The following is a 15,638-nucleotide window of genomic DNA, read 5'->3' as shown; positions in this document are numbered from 1 at the left end:
CCTCCTGTAAGCGCTTACGGGAGGTGGTCGCTTAGGAGGGCTCAGACCATATTGGGTCAAAATTTTACCTCATTAGCATATGGTAACTGCAGAGAAAAAATTTCAAGAAAAAATCCAGAACTTCCCATTGAGAAATTTCCGTCTCTCGTGCCATCCAGAAATGCGATAATGTTAAACACCTTATCTAATTTACGCTCTATTATCTGTCAAGTGGGAGTCAAGTACGGGAGGTTAAAAACAAAAGAAAATGTCAGACTTTTAGCTCTAAAAGTGGTCACAGTCACTAATGAGAGGTGGTCGCTTGCAAGAGATTCGAAATATACTGATTTGACTTGGAAACTTTTGGTACCTTGGAAAACTGGTCGCTGAGGAGAGGTGGTGGCTTATGGGTCAACTGTGTTAGGAACATGAGTGAAAGTCTGGGAGAGCAAGAAATGCTGTGGGAACATGGGCCGATAGGTAAGTGTTTCCACAGCTGATTTTCAGCTCTCCCAAACTTTCACAAATGTTTCTATAAGTGACTTAATAGCAACATGAGGAAATTCTTTATTTATTTATTTTTTAATTGCACAAACAATTACAACTAAATTTTCACTAAAGTTACAGTCAAAACAGTCTACAGAATATGTATCTAGATGCATTACAATCTATGCGTTACATTTAGTATAGGTAATCATAGAGTTTTGAGTTCAATTTGGAATTAATTTGCACGAGTGAGTTTTTCAAAAAGCTGAAATTACACGAGCCCTCTTCGGCGAGTGTAATTTCAGCTTTTTGAAAAACTCACAAGTGCAAATTAACTCCAAATTGAACGAGAAAAACCGTATGATTACTTAGTAATAATATAAACATGAAAAAATTCGCACGGAGGAAGTACCGGAAGACCTTTCTTGAAGCCATTTTTTCTCATTTGAGAAAACTTTTTTCAAAGTTTCAGCACAAAATTTTCGTCATCATTTTACGTGATATCATTTTCTTAGAAAAGTTCCTATTTTCTTTCAGTCAATCATAATCCAGAATTTCAATGTGTGATTTGCACTGGTGTTACACTTTTTGCACTGATGTTACACTTTTTTTCTCACCTTGAAGTTGTGCGTGATTTTTTGCGGTGGGCAATAGCTTGTGCCAGAATTTTTTTAACATCAAAAATAGGACCTGGATAGTCAAAATTACTTGCTTGATTTCTTTCCTCACGGCTCTCCTTGCTCTTTTTTTTTTTTTTTTTTTTTGTCAGCCGCTTTTGCTTTGCTGTTGCCTTTTTTTTTGGGGGGGGGGGGGGAATTGCCCAATCCCCTACCCCTCAAAAAAAAAATAATGATCCTTCTCTAAACGGATACCAGAATTTTGTTAAATTTCTTGAGTGGAACGGAAGGTGATGAGTATGGATAACTTTTATTTGTGGTCGCAATACTAAATATTAAAGTTAGAATTTGAACTGGGTTACGTTACATCTCGTTGATTCTTGCGAGAAAAGCCAATCTCCTACCCAAGCCTCACTCTGTTCAATGCTTGGCCGTGGGAGATCTGAGTTCTAGAGATCCCTCCCCTCCCCTCGCCCAAATTAAACTTGCTGTTCCACGCACGTGTTTCCAAATATGGAAAAATTGCACCATTTTCGCGCAGTTACCGGCAAAGAAGAGCGCGTTTGTTAGTTCTATTAGTTTTAACTGGAAAATCAAGGAAAACTCGTAGTTGATTTTTATTGTGTAAGATATTCTTCACCTTAACGTGCCCGAAGATTTTTGTTTTCGGCATTAACGCCGTTTGAGAGGTTTGGTGTGCGTAATATTGTTAAGAGATTTCTACGATGTCCGCCGAAACTACAGAAGCAGCGGATAGAAATGTCGAAATATGGAAAATCAAGAAGCTTATAAAGAGTTTGGAAGCGGCCAGAGGGTGAGTAGGGTTAGAAATTAAACATGGTGAACGACGTTAGTTGATCTGGAGAACCAGTGAGGAAAGATCAGCAGTAAAGACTTGCACTTACGTTGTGTATCTGTTCTAAGTTAACTAACTATACAGTAGTTCGTGAAAAAGATGTCCTTGTATGGGGAATTCGATCACATTGCTGTACTGTAAACTTTAAGATAACTTAGTCTTAAACTACAAGGTTTAAATCAGTTCTTTATGACGAAACTGTTTATACTGCTCTTTATGAATATTTTCACTGGGTTGATACACAGAAACTTAATTTTTTTTTAGAGAATGTACGACCGGGCATGTATTTCGTCTTCCTCGCTCAGCGATTAACTTTCCCTGGGCTATAATTAATCTTTCAGGGAAATATGGTCAATTTTTTCCTTCTCCATAGAAATTGAAACAGTAGACCTCTGAAGTAAAAATAGCCAAGTTATGCCCATTGTTGATGCTCTACATCGTTTAAAAATTCTGAGCAGCCTCTGTCTGTTGACACATGGCTGTCTGTCATAGACTTCAGAATTAAATTGAGAAAGCAGGATCAAAAATTTAATCAAAAATTACCTAGAAACTTGGCAGGTGTATGTGAACTCCATTAAAATGAATACTAAGAAACTTATCTCGCTGCCAAGCCTGCAAACAAGTAGCTATGCAATTCAAAAATCAAGTTAAACTACATGTAGAAAGTCCAAGTGAGTGTTGAGCTAACTTGTAAATACAACACTATGTATATATAAGCTCTACACTTGTAAAAGGGAACCAGAACAATACAAACATAAAATTTTGTACTAGGGGACTAGAACTTGTGTAGTTGGAACTGCATGATAATTGTTACACTTCCACAATAATATAAAGTATCCAAAAGCAGAAAACAGGTTGCTGGCTTGATTACATGTGGAAGGAGAGAAAATCTGTTTGTCTGATTAGCAGGCAGGTGTGATACAAAATGAACAACTCTGCTTACTGTCAGACTACAGTGTAGACAAGATAAAGCTTGATGAGAGTTAAATCTGTAATATACACATCAAGTATATGTGGGTTATGGATAAAACATGATGTTAATAAAAGAGAATGACTCAAACATTAAATCCAGCCATCTTGACCAAACTAGCTCGGGCATTAAAGAATAGTCTAGTGTAATAAAGGCCGTCATCCTCTGAGGTCATGCAGGCAAACCGAAGCAGGCTAGATACATGTACAGTGTAGCTCACTCTTGCCTTTTCGCTTGTTGTATAAGCTATGTTAAGACAAGCTTTGTTATTCTGGAGTCTAGACTAGAGGAAAAGTGCAGATATACAGTGTGTGCATGTACATGTACATGTAATCTGACTCTTAAAATAATTAATTGATTAATTGTTTCTATTTTCCCTCAGAAATGGAACAAGCATGATCTCGTTAATCATCCCTCCAAAAGATCAAATTTCTCGTGTAGCAAAGATGTTAGCTGATGAGTTTGGCACTGCTTCAAATATCAAGAGTAGAGTCAACAGGTAACTTTTTTCTGAAGCTGACTGTTACTTTCTGTCCTTTATTGGGCTCTTGTCAGCTTACATGTGTTATTCCATTTCTTGCAGGTTGTCAGTTCTTAGTGCTATCACATCAGTACAACAGAGACTGAAGCTTTATTCCAAAGGTTTGTTTCCTCATGGCTGTATTAATCACCAACAGTTGTTGTCAGAGAACATGGGAATTCTAGAAGCTAGCACTACAGTTCTAGGTCCCAAGTAAATAGAAAGAACCTAAAATTTTGGCGCTGCCTGCAATCCAACATTCCCTCTCTTGCTCTCTCCTCTCCATCTTTCATACATGTGTCTCCCTCCATCTGTCTTTCTCCTGCTAGGTCCAATCCCTGTGTGCATTCCTCCTTCGAATTCCCTTCCTCATGGAAGAAGCCTGAGGAAGGAAGAAGGAAGCAGGGAATCATCCTTCTCTGTGATCTCTTCTGAGATTCCTGTGATTTTTCTCTTGAAACGTCTTTCTAATGTGTTTGTGAGGCTGCCATAATACCAGTAATGTTTTCTCTTTGTCAGTTCCTGCCAATGGTCTTGTTGTTTACTGTGGAACTATTGTAACTGATGATGGGAAGGAGAAGAAAGTCAACATAGACTTCGAGCCCTTTAAACCAATCAATACATCTCTGTACTTGTGCGATAACAAGTTTCACACAGAGGTATGTTAAACAAATTGTGTAACAATTAGTTTCTCTAATATTAAATTGTGTGTGGTGTTGGAATGTAATAGCTTGTAGCAGTGATTCCTTCATATGGACAAGTGGCTTTCAGAATTGTTCTACGCAATCTCAAATCTACATACTTGCATAAAATAACTGCTTTCATTGCATCACAACTGAACTTCCATAACTTAATAGAATGCAAGTATCCAAAAGCAGAATATTGGTTGCTTGTTGGATTTTATATGGAAGAAGAAAAATATGTTTGTCTGATTAGCAGGCAGGTGTGAATTGAAATGAACAATTCTGCTTACTGTCAGACTACATACCCATCTCTACATGGACATTGCATGTACATTTAATGAAGGCACAGGTTTGATTTGACTGCAAATGAGCTGGTAAAGAATTGTTGCAGTTGTGTGATGATAGCACTAAAAAAAAGTCTTAGCTGTCTAATCAAGCATTTTGTTTTGCCATCAGGCCCTGAATGCTCTCCTGGCAGATGATAACAAGTTTGGGTTTATCGTGATGGATGGTAATGGTGCACTGTTTGGTACACTCTGTGGCAACACAAGAGAAGTTCTTCACAAGTTTACTGTTGATCTACCAAAGAAGCACGGTCAGTAACTCTGCTGTAAGACCCTTGTATAAAGTTGATTTACTCATCTAACAGCATTAAAAAAATCAAAACCCCATAGTAACATGTTCATGTACGTAACATTGAGCTGTTGCTAAACCTTTTCCATAGGGCGTGGTGGCCAGTCTGCCTTGCGTTTTGCTCGACTGAGAATGGAGAAACGTCACAATTATGTCAGAAAAGTTGCAGAGACTGCTGTTCAGCTCTTCATCACAAATGACAGAGTATGTAAAATGTTACATGTACATTAGAGACGAAAGTGGTTTGAAGATCTTCTAGTGCAACCACTTAAATCTGGGAAGCAGGGATGGCATAGTAGTTAGAGAGAGTTAGAGAGGTACTGTATTTAGCGACTTTTAGGCCTGGTGCCATATGTGGGTTGAGCTTGTTGGTTCTCACTTGTTGGTTGTTGGTTTTTTTTTTCCTGAGTACTCCAGTTTCCCTCCCTTTTGAAAAACAAGCATTTTGGTTGTGGTGGTTCACAACTGAATAGCGCCCATATATTGCTTAAAAATGTTTTTTTTTTTATCTTCTGTTAGCCAAACATTACTGGTCTAATCTTGGCTGGATCAGCTGATTTCAAGACTGAACTAAGTCAATCAGATATGTTTGATCAGGTAAGTCTGGTATTTTTATAACCAGACAGTTTTTGTACAATAGAAAATCCATTTTTGTTCATGTCAGGTACATAAAGTGGAAGATGCAGTACCACAACAATACATTGTTAACTGTGGTTGATGGATTTAGAAGTCCAAGTCTGAGATATAGCTATGTTCACTACATTGTGTACTTACAATGTTTTTGAACAAAGCCCCAAGAGTGCCTCTTTCCCCTTGTCTAGGGGTTTAAAGTGGGTACATGTACATGTACCACTGAATTTTGAGGGTCGTACAGTCATATAAACATTACATGTAAATGTGACCAAAGTGTTGAGGGTAACCCAAAGTGGACAAGCAGGGGTACCCTGTAGTTGCTTCATGCTGTAGAAATAGCCGCCATTGCTTATGATCACTACTTCTGCGTGTGTTATTTTATAAATTATACAAACAAGGATTTGAAATAAATAAATGTGGTGTACAGTCATGGATATATTGTGGGTGAACAAGGTTAAATTTAGCAGTATCCATGTATGTTGGTACTAGTGACAGCTGTTCCCCATGCATAATACAGTGATAACATGTGTGGTTTTATGCTGTCTAGAGTAACCAGGTTTTTGTAGCCTATTGAGTCTTTTCACTCTCCATTGTCAGTTTGCTCTACTGAGCAGAATGTTCACACACTGGAGAATTTTGCGGGCTCAAACACATATTTTTCGCAACAAAATTAATATTATTCATCCTGATTTTGTTTTTTGTTTTTTGTTTTTTTTTAAAAAATTGCATTTAAAACAGATTAATGTTATTTTGTGTGTTTGTTTGTAGAGATTACAGACTAAAGTGCTGAAACTTGTAGACGTTTCCTATGGTGGTGAAAATGGTTTCAATCAGGTTAGTTTATTTGAAAGCACTTCACAGTTTCCAAATGCAAATGAATCAATTTTACTATTAAACATTAACAGTACACTGTACCTGATCAATCCTGTCCCTGTAATTCCATGTAACCAGGCAGTTACCATTACTACGTACACTGTTCGTTTACTGAGTAGACTAGTAAAGGGGCTCTGACCAGAATCAGTCTTTTCAAGGAAACGAATTCCATGGCAAAACAAGGATGAACTTCTACATTGTATACATGTACATGTCTTTAAATCTACCAGCCTCACTGCATACGCTGCAAATTTGTAAGTAGGTTTTCCTTTTATTTCAGGCAATTGAACTTGCGTCAGAGGTTCTTGCAAATGTCAAGTTCATTCAAGAAAAGAAGCTTATAGGTGAATTTATTAATTACATTAAATTTAACGATATACTGGTATTCTAAAATTTCTCATTATAAGTCAGTATAACATGTAAGCTTGCATCATATTCCAATAATGCACGCTTATTACATGAGCCAAGTTTTCTTTGGTTTGCCATTGCGATTATCCGTGTTATAAAAACAATTGATGTATGCTTTAAACTGTGCATCATGGAGTTCTGTTGTACTTTAGCAAGTTTGAGAGCAGTCAAGAAGCTAAAGTTGCTCTAACTTGGTTTTGCCTCCAGCAACTCTTGTCCTTTTTTCAGGGCAGCCCCAGGCATCTGCATATAGACTGTTCATTAAATGTTGTGTCTTTCATACACCCTTAAGCCAGTGGAGTAGACTGAACGGTGTGGTGGACCGTGTCTAACTGCGTTTAACTTATTAACACACAGGAAGATACTTTGATGAAATATCACAAGACACTGGAAAATATTGCTTTGGCGTGGATGATACTTTGAAGGTTTGTCAGCAGATCCATGGTCTTTTTCCATATGATATAACTGCATATCACTAGTATATCACACTTGATAATTTCAAACAGAGTACTGAAATATAGTAATTTGTACTTGTCTTGAAGTTTATATAATAACACTAAACAAGACTGTGCATATTTTGCAGTATTACAGCTGTATCTAGAGCACTGGTCATAAACTTACAATCTGTACAAAGGGCTACCACTCAGCAACATCCATAACATGTATTGCATGCTGTTGAAATACTGAATAAATATTTTTTTCTCGTTTAACACCATCAATTCATTGGTCCATGTAGGTGGACAGAGAAGCAAAGTTACTCTGTATGCTCAGTCTCTAATGAACTGTACTTAAAACATTTACTTTCCAGGGCCTTGAAATGGGAGCAGTGGACATACTTATTGTATGGGAAAATTTGGAAATCCATCGCATTGTTTTGAAAAATCACCAAACAGATGGTAAGTCAAGGCCATGATTTCATTTTGACCTGATTTTTTGCAAGAACTGTTGAGAACTTGTGATATGTTACAACTGTTATATATTTAGTTAATTTTTTTTGTTGTTCATTCACATTTGCTTTTAGATTACCGGTATATCATTTTCTCTCGTCTAATCCATGATGCCTGGAACCCAATGTGAATGGCAAACAAAATTGATTTCAGAGAGGGGAAAAATTTTTTTGGCTTTCAGAGATTTTTACTCAGCACTTGACATTTTTCTAAAAAGTTCATACATGTACATGTAAAATGCATACATATGTAGTCTCAAAAGGCTTTGTTCAAAATCTTTGCTGAAATTGGAAATTTTGTATACGTTGTTGATAATTTGCATTAAATTGCATGCAATTTCAACCAACTTACTTGTACTTTAATTACATGTACAGGTGTAGCTTCACATATTTCACTGGTACGGTGCATGCATTGTACAGGTGTATATCAATTGTTACTAAATGTACCTTTCATTCTTAGAGGAAAAGATCCTACATCTTAATCCTGAACAAGAGAAAGACAAGACATACTCTCTCGACAGTGAGGTACATGGGCATAACAATCACTATTGTGGCAGAGTTTATCCATCTCTTTTTCATTTTTTTTTTTTTGCATCATGCCAGTAGAACTGAGATCCCTTTGACTCATTCACTCAAGGCAGAATAAAGCATAAAGGGTTACAGGTTTCTGCTGCAATGCCCTCGCTAGACAGTTGTTAACAATAATATTGTTATTATACATTGAACTCACTATCTCTTTTCTGATTGGCCGAAAGTGTACAGTGAGTTTTCGAAATCAGCGCCTGTGACGTCATCTAGCTGCAGATTATACAATAATCATGTCAAGTTTGCGCGCTTTGTGTTGCTTGCCGTCAGTGAATAGAAGCAATGTGATATAAAACAATTATTAGATTCGGTTTTTGGGTTATCCAGAATCACGAAGGTCTTGGTAAGGGTTATCAGCCTCAGCTTGGGCTTCAGCTGATAACCCCTACCTCAACCTTGATTATATTACCGATATCACAAAAACCTCATCCAATAATTTTTTATTCAAATGACAAATCTTGTCAACCATTTGCTGTGTTCTTTATCTTGCACAGACTGGAGTGGAACTGGAGCTAATAGAAAAACTTCCTCTCTTGGAGTGGCTGGCAAACAATTATAAAACCTTTGGTAGGTACATGGATATGTGTTAGTAAACGCATTTTAGTTCCAAAACTTGAAAACTTAGACCTGCTGAGCGTAATTTTCCTTGATGCTGAACATGAACAAATTTTCCACCGACTAGGTGCAACACTTGAAATCATAACAGATAAATCTCAAGAAGGAGCACAGTTTTGTAAAGGTTTTGGAGGAATTGGAGGTATGTACTGCTGCATGCACTGTTGTCTTGTTACCGCAGATATTGTGCACACTGTACCAATAATGTTTAACTGCAGCGCGATTCTTAAGATGAAGTCCGCTGCGGGCTCTTATTTCGTTATTGCGTTCTCTTGTCACAGTAACAGCATGTAATGATCATTACTTTTAGTGGTCTGCACGCAGTCAGTATTGTAGTTAGAAGAGGATGACTGCAGTATTATTGAAACCAAAGCCCTTAAGATTAGATCTATACCTAACGATGAGTTGTTAACCCTAAAACTAACGCTAAATAAATCCAGAACCGACGTTTCAAGTGGACCACTGCAGTTCAAGTTCAAGTGTACGCACAATTAGGCACTCGTTCTATAACTGAAAAGTCTGTTTTTGTAGTGTGATAACCGTTGTGTTGTTTCCTTCAGGTATTTTGAGGTATCGTGTGGACTTTCAGACGTTGGATGCGGATCCGGACTTGGATTACTACGATGACGATGACGATGATGAGTACTGACGAAGTACACATACAGTAGCAGTCAAATCAAGTCACGTCTCTGGGGCCCACATCTAATAGTGATCTAGAAATCTTGAATTTTGAATAACTGCACAACCTGCAGATACTTATAAGCTAAAAGAGGCTTTGGTTGGATGGTCAAGATATTTTCTGCGGCTGAGCTTCCAAGAGAGAGCAAATGGCCCCAAATACAAACAAATAATGACTAAACAAAATGTATTTAGCCTTTCCATAGAAATAAATCTCTGTTGAATAGAGCTCTATCACGGCGGCCATATAGATGGACATCGATTGCATAAGAATAGAACCCATTTCCTCGTTGACCAAAGGAGAGTAATGTTTTAAAGAGACGTTATGGCAGCTTTATCGCATTTGTGTGCCACGGAGGATTGAAATGAGCTGAAACTTCAGCTCCTTCAGCTCCTGTGTCAGGGCAAACACACATGATACACTGAAGTCTCGACCAGAGCCGCGAGGAGAATGGGTTGAAGCGTTTCCTCACTCGTGTCCTGGCTGGAAAATACTTGAAAAAGTCTTTGCGCCAATCCTCGAGGTGATTAGAATATATAATTTATCAAATACAAAATCGGGGTTTCAAGATAGACTGCTAGTTTGTACGCACATTCTGTTTACTTTACTTGGTGTTCCGGTAGAGTGTAAAACCACATAGTTTCATGTACATGAATCATAATTGACTGTGTTGTAAATTTGATGCCTGCCAACAAAAGAGTTCGCAGATTCTTAAGATGCCAGCTGACTGTGTAAAATGGATGTTGGTGTACGATATCTATATTACCTGGTTTGCTTCTGTTGCAAGGTTTGTACAGCAAAATGTTTGTAATTTACTCACCTGTAGTGTAAAAGTCGAGGTTTTTTATTCGCCTACAGCTTTAATTTTCTTGTATGTCTTGTTTGTACAAATTAAAACGCATCTTGGAATCCTGCTTCGTTTGATCGTTTGGTGCAATTCGAAACGTCAGGTGGCATTCTTACTCTGGTCCCAGTGGCTCTTTCTTTTCTAGTTCTCAGTCAAATGTGAGCGGCGAGAAGGAGTCGGCATCGGCGCTTCAGATTTATTATTGTCGGGTATCAACAAGGGACGATGTAGAAAACTTAAGTTCAGTTCATTTGGGACAAGGATTCTTCGAAAAGTTACCAGTTTAAGTTTCAGAAAGTAGTCTTCTTTAAAAAAGGGTAACAAGTAAAGTTCTCGCCCCTGAAAGGTTGGTCGGAAATAATTTCCTTGTGCGTCAACTACTCTTATGAAATAGGTGAGGGCACTTCCGAGAAATCTGAGATTACAGGAGTCTGAAAACAAAAATAGGGTTGTTAGCCAGGGTAAAGCCTTCGTCAAACGGCGCATGATAGTCGATGATAGTTCATGATAGTCGGTGAAAATTCGGGGAGAATCATTCAAATATCATCGACTATCATCGACTATCATGCACCGTTTGACCAAGGCTTTAAGGGTTAGCGCAAGTTAGGGCTAGAGTTCCCGCCACTGAAAGGCCGGAGGGAAATAGTTCCCTTGCACATTGACCACTCCCATGGGACAGCTGAGGAGAATTCCAAGAAATCCGAGATTGCAGGCATTTTTGAAACCTCCCCCCACCCACCCCCATTCCGCTACCCCAATAAAAAAAGGCTTGGGTAGCAGCTATAGGGTTAAGGTTAGCGCAAGTTAGGGTTAGAGTTCTCGTCGCTGAAAGACTGGAGGGAAATCATTCCCTCGCGCATCGACTATTCCTATGGGATAGGTGAGGACAGGAGCATATATGGTGATGGGAAATCCGACATAAGCGACATTGCAGGCGTTACTGAAAAAAAAAGGGATGGTGCCTAGGGTTAGGAGTGGTGTGTCATTTAGTTTTCTGTACTTTCGACGTAAGTGGTCCATACCACCGGAGCTTATTCAGGTTAAAGCGACCAGGAGTATTTGTTAACTCCTCCTTGGAATGGATGCTGCCCATTTTTACAGGGCTTGGTTGCTCAAAGCCCTAGATTAGCGAGAGTTTTGATTCCATTTTTGTAACTTTTTGAGTGAGGTCTTCGGTTTACATTGTTTGTCCTTCAGTTTTGCGTTTGAATAATCAATATGCAGTAAAAAAAATAATACTTCGGTTAACTTTGATCCTGAGTTTTGTTTCCGTTTTCATTCCTCCGTCAATTTTGCTCTCTTTGTGCAAGTGGACTCCTGACTCCTCGCCTGCAAATGTTAAAGCTTCCTCTGTAATCACTGTAGCTCGCTGTCGCTTCCATCGCTAGAAGTGAAAATTAAAGAATCGCTGTGTAATTCACATTCTTCCTCATAGTCTTATTCTTCTTGGACGTCTTATTCTTCGTTCAAGAAGAATAAAACTCGAAGAATAAGACTCTGATGAGGAAGAATTTTTAAATAATTCCCAAGAAATCGTAGAATCTAACTTTTACTCTGGATTTTCGGACATCAGTTTGATTTTCCTCTGATCAAGCGCGCCTACTGCATTTGCGGACGTCTCGGAAAACAGATTTCCGTTTCTGACATCTAAAATGGCTGGGCGTCGCCCACTCTGCTGGTCCATTTTAAAATTTATAACTGGATCGGGCAAAAGTTTCATGGGAACCGGGTTAATGTTATTATTTTCTTTTTAAATTTTGTAGTCGTATAACAAATTTCTTATTAACCAATTTCTCTCCAGAATGTACTGGGAAATTATGGGCCCACTGACATTGCGTGACGTAACGTGACGTAGCGTGACAAATCAAAGGATGCTTGAGGTGACTCTCTTCTCATTGGCCACCGGTCAAGCGTCGCGTCGTTGAAGATTGATAAACGTAAACTGAATCATTATTCAATACGATAATGGATGTTTTCCCTAACTGCTTTTACTGATCTTTACTTATAATTCGTAGTGGTATGGATTGGTTTGAATCAATCTTAATCTGGTTTTTGACGACAGCGAGTCTCGGTTTTGGAGAAGGTTGGGTAAGCAGATCATTTTTTATCTGTACGTACGTGTGGCTCTGCACAGTTTCGAATCCTAATTTCAAAACAAAGTTTTGCTGAAGTCACTTTGTTAGCTGAACAGTTACTGATTTTTGGTTAAGGGCTCAACAAGTGATGTCCTCAAGATAGGAATGTTTTACATATCTTGCATAATCGATCGGACTTTTACTTTTTACTGTAAGCTTATTTACCACAGACAACTCGTTACGAAACTTTTTTGTTTATGGAACACACTTCAAGTGCACTCATACATAATCAAGCACTGCATAGTTACTGAGACAATATTTACTACCAAAGAAATACTTGTGCCGAGTTGCATAATTAGTTGTAAACTTGGCAACATTTGTGTTTGCGCTATAGTATTCTAGCATACTAGTAACAACTCTGCCGCGTATAAAGAATTCCGCATTTCCGACTGCTGTTCACACGAATGCCAACGGATACGCCTTAAAGCGAAAACGTCTATGTTATTGTTTAGGCTAGAGACTATTGCGGAAAGCTTCATGGGAAGGAATACTTCTGTAATGAAGGTAAGACTAATAAACCCTGCACATTCATTCCAGTGCTCTCAGCGTGTATGCAACAAAAAGAATACTTAAAAGTTATAGCTGCCCTGGCGCAGTTTAGATCTGTAACAGTCAGTGACCTTCCCTGCTTTCATAATGTGCCAGCTAGAGAACTAATGGCTGGTGAAACGAAGATTTCTTTTACTTTTTGGCTTTTCTAGACTCCCCATCCCCCTACTGCCCCGTGGAATTTCTAATAACCTTTCATGGGGTGTTTAGTTTATGGATATATTCTGGTTCAGTGATTTTACTTATTTTTATCATAAAAGATCAAACTGATCTGTTGAAATTAAATTAACAAATTGACATCAGTGTTTCATGTGTCTATCCTGTTATTGATGATTAATTTCATCATAACATTGTCAAAGTAGCTGTGATTCCATAGGTGATAGCTGAGTGGATCCGCAGACTACTTTGACAATGTTATATATCACGAAATTCATTGTCAATAACAGGACAGATGCATTAAAAACTGACTTCAATTTGTTTTTTACGATCACAGTTCGCTCTCACTCGTTGACACATCGCATAAATTATAAATTCATGTGTCTGTCCACTCATTGACAATAAAAATTAGCCAATGAGGCACAAGAAATTCTGCAGTTATCGTAAAATCTACCTTTGATACATATATAGCACATAAATTATTTATTGTATGCAATTTGTCCAGGTCATTGCTGTGGAGATTTTGACTGCTGCACCTACTTCAAGTACTACGAGGCATGGTGTAAGTGAACAATTTTCCTTTTCCAAGGCCCTGATATGGAGTTATGCAAAAACCTTTTAGAAAGATCTACTAGCTCTTGGCAAATTAAGTCTTCCACAATTAACTCCTCAACTAACTCAGTATTATATGGTGGTTTTAATAAGCACTGTGCGATTTTTCAGCTAACCTTCGCCATTAGGGGTAGGCTTATTTTTAATTCATGAGGAGGGGGGTTAAGAAAAATTTCAGAGCAATGTTTCAGTTAAGTTAGTTTTACATGAATGCTTTTCCCTTCTTAGTTTTGCAATTCTGTGCATTTTTCATACTCTGTTCTGTTTACAACATAAAATGTAGTGTAATGCATGTTTTGTCATTTTGTACTGGTAGTTGTCCAACTCCCCCACCCCCTCTCAAGAGAAAAAAATATTTATCAAGATAAAGCTAAAGTTCACAATTCTGTTATGGTGTTCTTTCAACTTCTTAATCACCTGCTTCCAGTACTAATATCACAAATATCTTAAATTTAATTTTCCTTTCTGGCCTGATAACAGGGTTTTGGTTGGTATGGGGACTGATCACTGTCCTTGCTTGTTGCTGTGCATACCACCGCAGAAAATATTATGCACATCATGGACAAATCAGAAACTTTATCTACCCAACAACACTGGCCAGATCACCTGAATGCTCAAATGCCCATGCAGAGGCCATGGTTGATCCTAAGTACTACAAACTACCATCTTATGCTGAGGTGGAAGCAATGGGTAGCCTAGGTCCCCCAGTGGATGGTGAAGGTGCTCCGCCACCTTATGTAGATCCACTGGCAAATGAGGAATTAGAAAATGGTGCCACAAATTCACAAAACAATGAAGTTTTCTCAGACAGCACTGAGGATCTCAGGAGTTCCCCTGTAATTACATGTAATCCTGTGGTTCACTCTTCAGAGAATCCATAGTTTGTTGTAAAATTATCATGATTTAACAAAGTTGAGTACTGGTGGATTTAATATGTACATTAAGAAAGAGGTGCTGGTACCTTGTCAAGAACGAATTTTCGATGTGAATTTTATAAGGTAAAATATTTTTCAAATCATAATTATAATTAGTTAGGGGCTGGAGCTGCCAATTAATGTTTAAAGTAATTATCAATTGATTACTGAACCGCTAGCTAGTTCCAAAACAAGTTACTGAAAAAAGGTGTTGTACATACTGTAATATACATGTAGAAATAAATTATCCAAGGAAAGAAGCAAAAAAAAAAAAAGGTACATGTTGGTTCAAAATTTTGTTGATATACATATTGCACATGTGACTTTGTTTCAAGTAAGTTAACCTCATTATTACTCTCACCCCTATTCTGAAGTTCCTTTGTGTTTCTTCCTTCGCAAAATATTTTGACTACTATGATTTACAGACAGCCATGCTAATATTGCTACAGAAGATCAGACCGATACTTTACATATATTAATTAATTGTAATGTTGGGCCACATATATTTTTACATGGCTACCTAGCAAGGGCTTATCATATACACATCATGAGTCATGGGTGTTGTTAAGATAAAATTATCTTTTTAATAATTTATGAACAACTTCAAATATTGCCACTTGATCTGGTTGGGATGTTAGTTTATCAGGTTGCCCTAAAGTGCCATTGCCAAGGTGAGGTTTATGCTTGCTGTCAGTTACTGTCATCCATTATGTTAGATATCATGTTGAGTGAGGTGCAGTGAGTCACCAAGGGATTTAAGAGCTTTGCCTTATTCTAAGTAACAGAAAAAACTGGACCCAAACTCAAGTGCATCTTTTGGGCTGCTTTAAATGTGTTGCATAACATTAAGGTTTTGAAAAATTGCTACGTTTTTTAATCGCGTGTAACTTTCATTTAGCTGAACATCATGAATAAAGAAAACATTAGGAAGTAAATGGTTTG

General features: G+C 37.9%; 2 protein-coding genes across 2 annotated transcripts; both read left to right on the top strand.

Moving 5' to 3' along the window:
* The first annotated feature begins 755 nt into the window (after nt 1-755).
* Nucleotides 756-10,604, top strand: LOC145477486 (eukaryotic peptide chain release factor subunit 1). Its single transcript, XM_081455534.1, has 15 exons — nt 756-1,896; nt 3,291-3,407; nt 3,492-3,550; nt 3,948-4,087; nt 4,568-4,706; nt 4,836-4,948; nt 5,264-5,341; nt 6,146-6,211; nt 6,531-6,594; nt 7,016-7,083; nt 7,467-7,554; nt 8,065-8,129; nt 8,684-8,756; nt 8,872-8,946; nt 9,365-10,604. The coding sequence occupies exons 1-15, from the start codon at nt 1,808-1,810 to the stop codon at nt 9,451-9,453; spliced, it is 1,323 nt and encodes a 440-aa protein (XP_081311660.1). The 5' UTR covers nt 756-1,807; the 3' UTR covers nt 9,454-10,604.
* A 1,470-nt stretch (nt 10,605-12,074) lies between these two features.
* Nucleotides 12,075-15,590, top strand: LOC145477518 (uncharacterized). The gene is made up of 4 exons (XM_081455536.1): nt 12,075-12,418; nt 12,918-12,969; nt 13,676-13,732; nt 14,263-15,590. Exons 1-4 carry the CDS (start codon nt 12,350-12,352, stop codon nt 14,661-14,663), a joined length of 579 nt encoding a protein of 192 aa, XP_081311662.1. The 5' UTR covers nt 12,075-12,349; the 3' UTR covers nt 14,664-15,590.
* Nucleotides 15,591-15,638: the final 48 nt, after the last annotated feature.

This window comes from Orbicella franksi, chromosome 2 (assembly GCF_964199315.1).
Source record: "Orbicella franksi chromosome 2, jaOrbFran1.1, whole genome shotgun sequence".
Classification (NCBI taxonomy): domain Eukaryota; kingdom Metazoa; phylum Cnidaria; class Anthozoa; order Scleractinia; family Merulinidae; genus Orbicella; species Orbicella franksi.
This window is presented reverse-complemented; position numbering and strand designations above follow the sequence as displayed.

Excerpts from the sequence above, each read along its gene's own strand:
- LOC145477486 (XM_081455534.1), top strand. The coding sequence starts at position 1,808 with ATGTCCGCCGAAACTACAGAAGCAGCGGATAGAAATGTCGAAATATGG. Across the intron at positions 7,555-8,064 it reads GAAAAATCACCAAACAGATG|AGGAAAAGATCCTACATCTT; the intron begins GTAAGTCAAGGC and ends TTTCATTCTTAG. Across the intron at positions 8,757-8,871 it reads AAACAATTATAAAACCTTTG|GTGCAACACTTGAAATCATA; the intron begins GTAGGTACATGG and ends TCCACCGACTAG.
- LOC145477518 (XM_081455536.1), top strand. The coding sequence starts at position 12,350 with ATGGATTGGTTTGAATCAATCTTAATCTGGTTTTTGACGACAGCGAGT. Across the intron at positions 12,419-12,917 it reads TCGGTTTTGGAGAAGGTTGG|GCTAGAGACTATTGCGGAAA; the intron begins GTAAGCAGATCA and ends GTTATTGTTTAG. Across the intron at positions 13,733-14,262 it reads CAAGTACTACGAGGCATGGT|GGTTTTGGTTGGTATGGGGA; the intron begins GTAAGTGAACAA and ends GCCTGATAACAG.